The sequence below is a fragment of the Catharus ustulatus genome, chromosome 3 (assembly GCF_009819885.2).
Source record: "Catharus ustulatus isolate bCatUst1 chromosome 3, bCatUst1.pri.v2, whole genome shotgun sequence".
NCBI classification, from domain to species: Eukaryota; Metazoa; Chordata; class Aves; order Passeriformes; family Turdidae; genus Catharus; species Catharus ustulatus.
This window is the reverse complement of record NC_046223.1, coordinates 4,825,067-4,838,837: the sequence shown is the minus strand read 5'-3', so window position 1 is coordinate 4,838,837 and position 13,771 is coordinate 4,825,067. Positions and strand designations below refer to the sequence as shown.

Genomic DNA, 13,771 nt, shown 5'->3' with positions numbered 1-13,771 from the left:
TCAAATCCCTCATTCCCACTCAAATTAAAAGCATCTGGGCATTCAGGTCCCTTAGTCAGCTTCAGCAGTCTATAACTTCAGTGTTAGTTTGATATAACTAATTTATGTCAAACATACTTTTAAGTGCAGTTATATTATAATTTATCTCATGGTGGTATTGCCTCACAGTCATAATTTTAAGCTCGCACACAGTAGTTCCCTGTATCCCAATGGACTGGAAAGCTTTATAAACAAATGTAGGCCATTCCCAAGTCCTCAGGCCAGCAAAACTTCCACTGAGGTCTTCAGGAGCTTTGCTCATGTAATGTCTCTATATTCAGACCAAGAATACTACAGTGAACATAAGCAGGCACCATCCTTTGCTTGAAGGTCACTTTGGGAGAGAAGCAGTAGCCATGCAGCAGCCCACATGTGTCCCCTGCCACGTTTTGGAGGAGAAAATAATGGTTATCAGCTGAAATTGTACAGGGCTATGCACACACAATGGGATTCTGCACTGAGGGAGTTGACAACACTGGCTCAGAGCAGGGTTCTGACTAAAGGAAACATTTTCTGGGATGTTCTGCAGAATATATGGGTTTGGCATAATTCATGTAACTGGTTATTTGCCAAATGTGTAAAGACTAAAACCTCAAGCTTTTAATTCAGGAATTTTCTGCTTTAACATGTTCTCTCTCAGTGCTTTGATGTCACAGAATTAAAATGTTTGTTTTCAGTCTGATTTGATATTAAGCTGGTTTAATGTCTTACAGAAGCTGTTTTGAAAGCTTTCATTTTCCTCCCTGGTTCCAGCTCCCTGGGAGGGTGACATCTCTTATCATCAGTCAGGCAGTTCTGAGTTGTGGCTTTAGATAATGAAAACCAAGCCCTAGCGTTTTGCTTCCAAGCACAGTTCTTCCTTTATTTCGTTTCACCTCAGATGTTTTCTCCTCTGTGCATATCCCAGTGTGCACAGTACAGCATTGTAATGAACAACTCAAAATTTCAGTGTCTTGGTGTTCTCTTCCTTACACATTAGACTTGCAAGGGAGTTGCAGACCTGTGTCGTGGTTCTGAAGGTGTTTTGTCTTCATCCACCGTTTTTTGTTGTCTTGCAATTGAAGTCACTGCTCATAATCCCCTACTGCCAGGGATTTGTCACTTCTGATCCTAGCTATGTTCATTTTTATCATTGTGGTGTGACAGTGCTAATGTGTAGAGCTCCATGGGTTTCCTTCCTGGCTGAAAGACAGCAGGAGAGTTTTAGCTCTTCAGTGCTGTTAACTCATTTCCCTGAGTTCATTTCTGCTGCTGTTTGGCTGCATGTGCTGCCTCAGCCCAGCTGCTGCAGCAGCCACTGGTGACACAGGGCAGGGGCTAACAGGCTGTATCCACCTCTGTGTTCCATGCAGCATCCACAGCCTGCCTTATGGCTCTGATCCAACACTCAGAAAACATAAAGATGCTGCTGAGAACCAGACACCTGCAGGAGTGTTAGATGGAGAGCCAGGGACCCTCTCCCCTTAAGCAAGAAAAGATTAGACCACCCAGTAGGGACACTGGCAGTCATCTCATGAACTGTCTGCCTTTTTATTTTCTGTTTTTAATCATTTTTTCTGTTTTCTCTTCTGTCCTAAAGCCTGGATCAGAGAACCATAGGGTGCTCTGGGTGCTTCCTTTCAAGCAGGGATGCTGGGGAACACCGTTTCAATTGCTCTTCCAGCCATGTGCTGGAGTAAATGGAATCCATGGGCCTTTGGAGCCTGCAGCAGTGAGGATACAGGAACTGGGGGGAGATGGTCCAGCAATGAACAAGAGACAGGATATTTTGAGGTTTGCCCTTTAAGATCAACTATTGTGCATCTTAAAATCCAGTGAGATGATGGAGAGCAGTTAAGGCTCGGCCTTGGAGACTGAGCTGGCTGGTCTCGTGTTTGCTCTTGATTTGAATGTACTGCTGTGCCCCGGGCTGGATTGCTCAGGGCCACATTGATGCAGAAAGGCAGAGTCCTTGAGGTGTCAGAGTGCTGCAGGAGGCTGCTCCTGGGCTGTTCTCCCAGCCGTGTCCCCACCACCTGGGTCCCCCTTCCCTGTCCCAGCAGAGGTGAAGGAGGTGCTGGTTACCTCTGGCAGGTAACTGAGCTGTGAGGGTGCTGCCTCACCTCTCGGTTTTTGGACTTCAGCAGAGGCACAAGCAGCTGTGGGCTTCTCTTCAGGAGACTCAGGACACAGGTCAGTGGGTGACAGAGGACAGAGATGTAGAGAGCTACAAATAGAAAAGTGACACTGTTTCAACCACTAACTCAATAGCAAAAGACAATATCAAAGCGTAAAAAAAAAAAAGGCTTTTTAGTGCAGCCTCTACAGGCTTTGGAGGTACACCCTGGAGGTTCTGCTCCCTCCCTGTCCCACTCCTACTACTGTTGTTTGCAGCAGGCTGTGGGGAAGGGGCTGCTCACAGGCTGAGCTCCCTCCACACTGTGCAAACGTGTCCCTCAAACATGACCTGAGTCACAGAAGCCAGCAGCAGGAGGTTTAGCAGGGTGACCATCAGTGCTGCACCTCCCAGTGCTGGCTGTCTGGCACCCAGAGCAAGGCTTATGGGGAGTAAGGATAGAGGGGGGAGAATCAGGCAGTTGGAAGAGAAATTTCTTGATTGTTAACCTCATCTTTCTGAGATATTCCACATCTAATACTTACCCCTTGGGAAAGGAGGAGATGCCTATTTTTTCCTGCTATTTCATGAAGGAGTATTTAGCTGCCTACTCTTCCAATTTAATTTTTGTTATTGCTCTTTTACAAAGTGCATTGGGACACCACAGCCAGAGTCATCTCTTCCCCAGGGCCAGAACCTGCCTGTGTTCCTGTGTTGTGAGACTCTTACAAGCCCAGAGAACACCTTCCAATGGTGGCAGTCTCACAGAGGAGGTTTCACATTAAATATTATTGCTTGTAATTTATAATTAAATAAGTAACTACAAATGAATGTGACATGTTAATAAATAAAACCATGTTTTAATTAGAGGGTTATTTCTAATCAGGAAGTCTTCCTTCCCACAAACAACTAGCCCTGACAATGCAGCTCTTCCAAGTGGATGCTAAAGCAGCAGTATTTTCCAGGGAAGAGCAAACCAGGGGGAGAATTTCTGCCATCTGATAAAGGCCTGGTGCTGCCAGTTACTGAACTGCATTTTGCTGATGGGAGCCATGGGGTTTTATTTTCTGTGTCAGGAGGAGGGAACTCAGCTGGTCCCTGGGACAGTGGGAGCTTTGCAGAGCTGATTTTGCACATGTTGCCTCTGTCCTATCCAGGTAGTTTTGTTTAAAAGTCCAGCCTGAGAGAGCAACATTCTTCCAGAATATTAGCTAAAACCTTTAAACCCACATTGTAAGCTGTTGGTGACCAACCCTAGTGAAAAGTGGCCACAAACAAGGGCTTTGCTTTTGAAATTTTGGAAACAATATTAAGGAAAAAAAATCCCATATTGGCTGCAACATTTTAAAGAAATTTTCCCCTCATTTAGACATTGTCAGAGAAATGCAATGTGCTCAGTTGTACCTGTCTGCAGTAAGCAGTTCCTGCGTGGAGCCTTGAAAGCCTTCTTCCCCTCAGAGGAGGATTTCCTCTCAGGTAACCCACGCATGTCTGGTGCCCCTTCATCCCATATCAGGATTGACGGCTTCCTCATCTTCCCATACATACCTGCCAAACCAACAGGGTATGAGCTCAGTTCATTCTTGAACCACATGGTGATATTTCTCCAAAGACAGAACAGGTACAAATTAAATCTTGCCACTTGCAACTCATTCTAATTAAAAACCTGAAGGTAATGAGCTCCATTGCAGTGATCCATGCTGGGAAGGAGGCAGCCATAGTGTGCAAGACTCACAGTATTAGAAACAAAGTCAAAGGTAGTTATTCCTCCCTGTGTCCACTGAAATCTCATTACATATTCCCTTGGAATTTCAAATCTTTATTTTTTTAATCAGTTCTTAGAAGTAAATTTTTCAAAACCTTTGGAAGCATTTCCATCGTTATATGAAGAGGTTATCCAGAATAAACAAGAGAAAGCTGTGTTCTATGAACAACCTAATGCAGTTCAAAAAGTTCAGCGACCCACTGGAAAGTCAGATTATTTGCAGAAGGTCAAATCAATTTTATGATCAGACAAATGTTAGCAGTTGCTTTTCTCAGAAGCAAAGGGAAGTATTTTCCAAGAAACATGCTTGAGGAAAAATCAAATTACACTTATTAGAAACCATCACTGAATGAGACCTGTTCTCTTTAAGGAATTTTTCCCTTTGTAATGCCAAGCCATTACATCATAATATCACACAGGGGCATATTCAGGTACAAAAGCTTTTTACTCTGTGGAGAAAATGAATCAGAACTAGGGCTGTAGTAAATAATCTTTGAGAGGGAATTTTTATCTGTTTACTTGTGTAACTTCTAAATGGAGTGCCAAGGGGCTCTGACCCATAAGAATGCAGTGTCTACGTAGGAGCCATATTTCTTTAAAACCTGGTGGCTGCTCCAGATTGTCTCCAGACAGTGCATCCATGGGAGAGGGGAAAGACTGGCTGATGTTGGAAGACAATTACTTCCTGCTTGAGGAAAAAGTGCCCTGCCTGGCCTTGGTGAGAGAAAAATACCTCCCTAGGGCTCTAGCAGGAGCCCAAGAAAAGCTCCAGGTGACTTTTTTCTGACCAAGAATTGTCCTTCTCAGCACTTTGCCCCTCTGCCTCTCAGAAAACAGAGCTAAGAATCAAAATCTCCTTTTACCTGCTGCCATGGCTGAGTTGCAGAGTCAAGGCATCGACCTGTCTTGCATCAGCATCCACATGACTGATGCAGACTGACATGATCTGTGCCCTGCAGCTGGTGCCATGAATAAAAATCTGCTGGAGAGGTCTAAAGATAGGGATGCAGAGAGCAAATGGATGACAGGAGCATTCCTCCTGTCACCTCTGTTTTTGGCATCCAAATATTTGGGGACTTTGCTTCTCTTTTATTATTATACTTTTTTTTTTTAAGTTGTAACTTATCCTCATATTTCTGCCTATATTTTTATTTTTTGGACCTTATATAAATAACACTGGAGTCTGCTGTTCTTGAGAGGATGGATAAGAAGGACCTGGTCCCTCCCTTTGCAGTTTGATACCTGGTAAATTAGTAAATGTTGTATGTATGGTTATGGGAAATGCTCGGGAATTTTCCATCAGTATGTTTATGCATTGAAAAAATGTGCCCTCCATAATTCAAAACAGGATGGAAATTCCAACCTATGATGAGGACTAAAAGCTCTCCTGATTTTGTTCAAGTCTTGGGTAGCAACAAGAGAGAGAAAATGCATTTTTGGTATATTAAATATGAAACCACAAAGGTGGTCAAAGGGAAGGAATAAAAGGCAAGCAATCTGAAAGGAGTTTTAGCTTTAGGTTGGTGACATCTCAGTTAATTTAATAATGGCCACTTAAAATGGGAGTGGGCAAAACAAGGCTGTAATGAAGGACAGGCATTTGGACTCTCACCAGAAAAGAGCAGTTCAAGACCAGAAGAGGACTAGAAAAACCAAAAACTTATTTTGGCTCTGCTCTAAGGTTTAAACGGACTTCTGTGGTGTTTGTTATGTTTCTACATCAAGTATACAAGGCAGAATGGAATTTAAATGCCAAAACTAAGATCTGCAAGGAAAAGCAAATGAGAGAAGCAGTCAGGTGTTGTGCCAGATAGACACATACAGGTGTAAATGTCTGCATTAACCACTGGAAATGCTTCTCTGATAAGAAACATTTTTATGGGGGGAAATATGAATACCATTCATTATTGAAAACAACCCTTTGTTGTGCCTCAGTCTGTTGGTTCGAAAAGTTACTCACATCCACTCAGGGGTTAGAAATGAATGCTACCTGCCAGGGTAATTTATTTCCAGACAGCTCATAGATTTCAAGCTATTTGACCAAACCAGAGCAGTGAATACTTAAGAATAAATGTAGTTTTAGAAACCAGGAAAAGGCACCTAGGAACAGAAGGAAGGTACTGCTTTTTTTTTCTTATGGTGACATAGTCAGAACAAATTATTTGATTAAGCATAATGAAGCATCAAGTCTGAAATGTTTTTACCACATGTATTTATAATTCAGTAGATGTGAAAACAGGTTTATTTTTAAACCTCTAGAGGCAGATGGTTACCTGGTCTAAACTTATGCCATTTTTTTAAAGTCAGTATTACTAAGTCAGCCTTTCAAGGGGTGAAATTCAGCTCTGTGTTGGGATTTTTAAGATCTTTAGTGCCACAGGCTGTACCTGCCAGACTTTTCCCCTCAGGACCTTCCTGGGAAAGCAGAGGAACAGTGTAGTGCCAAAGAAAAGCTCCACAGGCTGAGCTGACCATAGACCTGGCCAAGTCCTCTGTCCTGCTGCAAGGAGAACTCTGTACAACAGTTTGCTCTTGCCCCACTTTTCCTACTGAAAATGCCACACAATCCTTCTGTGTTACCTTGGAGTTTGCAGCAGAAGTGTTGGGAAGACAGTCTGTTAAATGGGAAATATGAAAAGAGTAGATTTAAAATAAATAATCTACTCAGGCACTGTGTAATAGCAAAGATAATTTATTTGTATCAGGGAAGCATTTAATTATCATATACAGAAGTGTTCCATTTTTATGCATATTCAGTTTTACCACATAATTCAAATTAAGTCTCTAAGCATATGTGTTAGAACTATTCAGCGGGTTTCTGTCTCCAAACACTGTAATATGGGAAAGCAGAGCTGCAGAAATATTTTCTCTCACTTGATTCCCTTTCCCTGTTAAAACTGACCTCTAGAAAACTTTTCTGAAGGACTGAGGTAAGGGGTAGAGTAAAAACATCCAGGTGCACACACACTTTGGCAAACTGCATTATTTGGAAAAGACACAGATCTGTAGAACTCTTTGGGTTTTAATCCTTTGGGTATTTTTCAAAAATATTTTCTGGTCAGAAGCTGCCCAGCTCTGATTAATGAAGGACAACATCTCTAAACTGGTGCAAAGCTAAGCTCTTGTCTGGGAAGTTTTAAAATCAGTGTAAAGGTTATGTTACACCTGTGATTATTTCCAATGACTTCCAAAATCAGAGATTAGCTTAGCATCATGCATAAGTGATAAACAAATAGTTTCCCTGATACTTTTGGGATTTTTACTTTGCATCTCCTATCCTGCCACTGCAGTTGCATGAAAAGGTGTTGATCACTTGCTTAAAGAATGACATATCATAAATATAGATATCTTTTTGGCAAGCCCTAAAAATACTCTTCAGTCTTGTGTGGTTTAGTGGTTGATGCAGCTTGGAAATCAAACTCTTGTTTAGGGGTTGCTGTAAGATAAACTTATGGTTTAGGACTAAAATCCACATGAGCTAAGCGTTGGCGGTGTGAAGAAGGTACTGGTTTAGGATGCTAAAAATGGCTTCTGGCAGAATTTAGGAGCCAGTATAACATAAGTATCCAACTGCCTGGGCTTTGTTAGGTTTCTTTTTTGAGAAATTAGCTACTTCTGTTCCTGTCTGCAAACAGAAGATTTGGAAGAAAGATAAAAAATTGCAATGCATGGCTCTTTCACCTCCTTCTTATAAAACAACCTGATCAACCACACTGGCATCCTTAGGGAAGCAAAAGAGTTTCTACAGTGTGTCCACCACACAAGACAGCAGTTGCAATGTCCCTGTCTCCTGTTCAGGCCCATACTTTCTGGATCTCTGTCCTAAGAGTGCCTTCATGGACTAAACTGTATGGCAAACTAAAGTCTGGGAATGCTAAAGGAGATGTGCAAGGCAAGGGGAAATACCAGGAGATCATATACCACTGCTACCTGCTGCACAGCAGAGCTGCGAAAGCAGCCTGGCCTTTGGAAGAGGTGAAGACTGCCCAAGGAGCCACAGGACTGCTGGAAGCCTCGACAGCTCGGTGCTCTGTGTAGCTCTGCCAGCATCTTGCCTTGAGCAAGCCAATGCAGCTGTGGACACCCCTCTGGGCCAGGATTAGCTGTACCTGCCCAGGCTGGTGTGACTGCCCTCACAGCTCTGCTCAGAGAGATCGCATCAGTGTCCCACGGTGCACAGAAGAAAGTAATGAGCTGGATTAACACGACTTAGCACACCTATTTAAACTGATCAAATGGTAAGGTGATCTTGCCTGCATTAATTTAGGGACAGGTCATGAGAGCCATTTTGCCAACAGCAACATGGAGATGAGGACAGATGGCCAAGGATGACAGTCCAGTATCTCCCACTGGCCTAGCTGTGCAGAACAAGGCTTGGAAACATTCATTTGCTACTGGTCTGAAAAACCATGGAAGTGTGGTGGTGAGAGAGTGTTTCACATACGGGTCTTAACATTATTGAGGAATTAATATTATTAATTTGCATCAGTTATTTCTCTGCTTGTGTAAAAGTACAGTAATGTCACAACTATAAGGCGCAGCCTTTTGACTAAAATTTTCCCTCGAACCCAGAACTGCACCTTATAGTCCGGTGCGCCTTATATGATGTACAAAGCTGCGAAATTTGTCAAACCGGAAGTGTGAGCTGTGAGCCGTGGGGGGAGCCGGCAGTGCCACGGCAGCCGGTTGGAGGCGGGCCCAGGGGCCTGCGGTACCCCCCCTCCCGGGTCCAGGCAGTCCCGGGGGCCCATGGCTGCCGGATGAAGGCGGGCCAGGGGGCTCGCAGCACCACCCCTGCTGGGTCCAGGCAGTACCGGGGGCCCATGGCTGCCGGGTGAAGGCAGGCCTGGGCACCCGCGGCACCAACCCTGCCGGGTACAGGCGGGCCCGGGGGCCAATGGCTGTTGGGTTGAGGCGGGGCCTCGGCCAGCAATGGCAGGGGGGGAGCTGGGGGCGGAGCCTCGCTGCAAAAAAAAAGTGCGCCCTATAGTCCGGTGCACCTTATCTGATCTACAAAGTTGCGAATTTTGCCGACTCCTGGGGGGCCTTATAGTCCGGTGTGCCTTATGGTCGTGAAATTACTGTAATTGTCCTTCCTATTTGAGAGACAGGGACAGAGGGAAGGTGATAAGTACCAAAGAATCCAGTAGTTGTCAGGTCTTGTCTGAGATTCAGGTACAAGAAATGAAATCCTGACCCAATGAAAACCTACAGAACTCTTGTATGCAGCTTCAGCATAGCAGAGATCTGAATGAACAGAGAGACTGTCCAGTGTGAGGCACTGGTCACATCAAGGATCATCTCTCTTGCAGGAACCTGAGGAATTACAGAGGATGCCTCATCCCTGGAAGTGTTCAGGGCCAGCTGGATGGGGTTTTGAGCAACTAGGTCTAGTGGAAGGCGTCCCTGCCCATGGCATTGAGGTTGGACCCTGATGGCCTGTAAGGCCCCTCCCAACCCAAACAATTGTGTGATCCTCTGGCACAGTCAGAGCTGGTTTTGCTTAGCCCTGTGACTGTTGTGTGTGATCAGCTGAACCCAAAGGTGCTGTGACAGCAGAGGTTCCAGCAGCTAACCAGACCAGCACTCTGGTTGTCTGAACTCTTTTTGAGTCAGGTCAGGTTGCTGTCTGTTGGGTCTTGCCCATCTCTACGTTTTTTCCTCCTTGCCCTACCCCACCCTCCCTGCAGTCAATCCTGAAAATCGTGAAGCAATTGCCAGCATTTCCAGGCAACCTGCCCAAAGAGCAACACAGTGAGCAATTTCTCAAGCAGCTCCATCACAGAGGACTTGGACATGATGCCAAGAGCTCTTGCAATATCTGATAGCACAAGCTCAGCTACTGGAGGTGAGCAATAAAACTCTTTCTCTCATCTTTTTCCCTCTGTCTCTTTGACCTCTTGGTTGCAGAGAAAGTTTGAATATCTAATCTAAAGGCATCAAAGGCTAAAAGCCAGAAGAACCAAAGGCTTTTTATGAACTAAGTTAAACTATCACACAGCAAAGGAAGAATTTGGAAGGGGGCTGACTTGCATTTCTTTGTGCCTTTGTAACATTCCCTTAGGCCTGGTAGCATCTTATTAATTTCTGCAGTCACTGCAAAATAAAGGTGCTAGCCCTCCTGAAAGTTTGGGTTGCTGGACCTATACTAGAATGAAAACCAGAATATTTTAGCTGTCATAAGGAACCATGACTGGGGGATTCTGTCTTCACTGTGTTACTTTGAAAAACATTTAGGATGAATTTCAAAAGATTTAATTATATAGAACAAGTTCCTTTTTATTTACAATAGCAAAGATACAATGGTAAAAAATGTCCTATGGGTACAAGTAATTAAAAAAGAAAATAAGACCAAAACCCATAAAAACTAGAAAAGGTTCCTTTCTTTAGAAATGAAAAATTGCATGCACAAAGTGCATAAAAGAAGTTTTTAAATGGAGAAGATTCTGCAATGGTTCTGCCCTACAGCACTAACTCTTCTCCTGCCTTTGTCCAGATCCTGCTGACCAAACTGCATTTAAGAACCCACCAAAATAGGCTTTTGATTTGGTTTAAATTCTTTTATTGTCAGCCAGTTGGTGGTGAGTGCTCATGTTCACCTAAACCATGCCAAAAATATCCCAGTAAATTTTGCAAAATTAATATCAGCACTCACTCAAAACTATATTAACAAAGAAACCCAAGAAAACAGTGAGGTTTTCTTTCTCTTTTTGTTTTTTCTTTTATTTTGCCTTTTTTCTTCCCTCCTAACATACTGTTTTGATCTGCTATGCAATTGGGTCAGCACTTGGGAAATATATTTCAACATCCACATCTGTGATGTGACTATTATGCACGCAATCCTAAATGTAAAACCTCACAGACACTACAACAGATCACCCTGTCAAAAAACATGACACCTGCAAAAGCCTTTAACTAGCACAGGGACCAAACTAGTCAAGAGCAAAAAAAAAAAAAAAAAAAACAGGTATCACTGTGCCAGAGTCTCATTTAATTAGAACAGCACAGGCCCACAGAAATCAGCAGCTCCCATTACTGGTTAAGAAAACCTCTGCTGCTCATTTCCAGAGCAGGATTATGCTGATACTCAGCTTGAGGAGCTTTTAGGTCTTGTCCACACAAGAAGGTTTTACCACAGTAATTTTCCTAGGGTAAATGAGCCTAAATGCTCATGCAGGCAGCTGAGCACTCAGTCTGAAACCCACTGCTGGTGTGCAGGGAGCCATTTCGGGAGCCTGTAGGCAGGCAGTGACTTAGGGTATGCATCCTGGGCCATGCAGAGTTGCACAGGCACTGCTGGTCTGCTGGGTGCTTCTGAGGAAGTGTGAGAGAACTGTGTCCTGAATAGCTGCAGGCAGCAGCAGGTGCTGGCTAGGGTTCCCTACTGCCCCTCCGAAGGGTGTCTGCAGTACAGGAGGCTCCGCGGTGTGTGCTCTGACTTCCCAAATGTCCTTCCTCTGCAGGGCCTGGGAGCACAGAGACAACTTTCAGTACTGGGCAGTAGTACCAAGGGTCCTACTTGTCATGGAGAGAGGTGGATGCTCTCTGAGATCTCAGCTCAGTGTAAGCAGAGAGGCTGCCCTGGGGAGATCCCAAAGAGAGCCTCAGAGAGACCACAGAGAGGAGAGCAGGCAGGAGAGGGATGGAGAAGCTGGAGAAGGAAGGTGGCAGTATGGGGAAGCAAAGAGAGCTTTGCAGCTCAGAGAGGCCTGGGGGAGGTTCACAGTGGAGGAGAGGGGTTGGCCTCTTCCCTTGAGGGCTGGGGCTGCATTGTCCATCACTCCCAAGAGGTGTAAAATGATGGCTGTGGGGACACACACTCCTGGATCCCAGGGGTTACTCAGCAGGGCATAAGCCAGTTTTCCCACTGGCACCCTTCACCTAGGAAGAGATTCCCCAGCAGTGATTAAAGCCATGCCATCAATAGGACACTTGCCCCATGCTGTCCCAGATGAGCTCTGCCAGGTCCTGTATTCCCACAGAAATTATGGCAGTATGGTTCAGAGACACTGTTCCAACCTGCCACACAAAGCTGTGACCTGACTTATGCATCCCACAGCAGCCAAGAAGAGGGAACTCAGTTGGGTTCCTTTTTAATTCAGAAGAGGTTAAAAATCAGACACATTCCTTCACCTTGGGTCACTGTCTGGGCTTTGCTCCCCCTTGTTCATCTCTGTGTTTTCTTCTCAGAGCAAGTCCAGCCCTCTGTGCCTTGATAGGACCTTCTCCCCCTCCTTCCTTGGCCTACCTTGCCTTCCTTCAGGGACTGGGGTCTGCTGGGGCCTTTCACAGCCACCAAAGCAGGCTCTTTCCCCTGAAAAAAGCAAAATTTTTGTTTTGCAGAACAAAATGCAATGCAGTTTGAGTGTTATTACCATTTGCTAAAGCATTCCTGCCTTCCTCATTTGCTGAACTAGGATCTCACAATCTCCTGCATTTTAATTTCTACGGTAGGCACAATCCACAAGTTTGCCCTAAAAGTTACCTTTCAGGGATAAGTGGCTTTCTATGAAGGTTTTCACTGTCTTCTGATACTCATCCTCAGTCAGGTGGAGCTGGGCTACCTCCTTGTTCGATGAGCACTCTTCTGTCACTGTTCTCTCCTCCTGAGCAGACCACTGTGCAGCAGACACCCCAAAACCTGCTTTATCCAGGTTCCTTGCAAACATCCTCCCAATGGAACTGTTGGACACAAGAATTACGATTGCTCTCCCTTTCATATCAACATTCCTCTCCGCCGTGCCAAAGGAGAAGATGATAATGCAGCAGGTCAGAAATGCGATGGAAATGCACATGAAGGCATAAAAGAAGCAGGAAAGGGTCATGGCGAGCACAAAGTCTGTGGCCAGCAGGAAGAAATGCTGCAAGAGGAAAAGCATCTTTAGGAGGATTAGCTGCTGCCTCCTCACTCTCAAGCTAGCTGAGGAATCTGTCAGGAGTCACCGTGTGCAGCATGCTGTTATAAAGCCAGGAGCCTTGCGAAATGTGCGGAGGCAAGGCAAAACCCCGTGGGGAGGATGAATCATTTTCTGGAATAGAGCAATAATGGGGATTTTCAAGCCACGTACGTTTTCAGGCAAAAGCAGCGCTCTGTTTGTCTTGGCTTTGCTGGGCACTTGGATGCTCTGCTGGGCTGAAATGTAAGGATTTGTTTTGTAAGGCCGTTTCATCATGTGTCGTCTTTGGGGCCAGTGATGTATATGGGTTATTTGGAAGCAGACAGTTTTAAGGAATTTCTTCAAGGAGTGTGTGCACAGCACTGGGAAACCATGAAGTTGAAATAATTCTCCATATCTGCTCAGCACTTTCTTTAAGACTCTTAGAGCCACTCTTAAATTTGCCACTCTCCTACTGCTATAGCACAGGTGGTTTTGGTGAGTCTGGGCAGGGACCCAAATGGGCACAGGAGTGGGAGCCCTGCCCTGTGTAAGCAGCTTCTGTTGTGCTGTAAAACAAACCACCCTGGGAGTGCTGCTGGGCTCTAGGGACTGTGCCAGTCCGGGGCGGGTCACTCACGTCAGAGACAAGAAACAAGCTGGGTGCTGAAGAAAGAAATTTTTAATGACAACAGATTTAAGGGAGAGTTCTGCTGTTTCTCAGGCAGGCAGAGCAGTGCCCTGGCAGGGCACAGTTATCTCTGACTGCAGGGCACTGAGCAGGGCTCCCTGCTGCAGCTGCAGCCACTGCAGAACTGGGGAGAGCCCAGTCAACTTGGGAGTGAGACCAGCAAAGGTGAAGAGGGTCAGGAGGAATGCTGCCAGCTCTTCTTATGCTTTCTCACTGAGGCTGGAGGCAAGGCCTTTCTGTCCCTTCAGAACCTGCTCTTTAACACTTTTTTTTGTGTGTATGTGGTCCCACGTAAAGGGTCCCCC

General features: G+C 45.1%; 1 protein-coding gene across 1 annotated transcript; it reads right to left on the bottom strand.

Moving 5' to 3' along the window:
* Positions 1-363: 363 nt before the first annotated feature.
* Positions 364-12,813, bottom strand: LOC116994165. Its single transcript, XM_033055653.1, has 3 exons — positions 12,385-12,813; positions 3,539-3,682; positions 364-2,245 (listed from the first exon to the last, which is right to left on the bottom strand). Exons 1-3 carry the CDS (start codon positions 12,776-12,778, stop codon positions 2,100-2,102), a joined length of 684 nt encoding a protein of 227 aa, XP_032911544.1. The 5' UTR covers positions 12,779-12,813; the 3' UTR covers positions 364-2,099.
* Between the last annotated feature and the right edge of the window lie 958 nt (positions 12,814-13,771).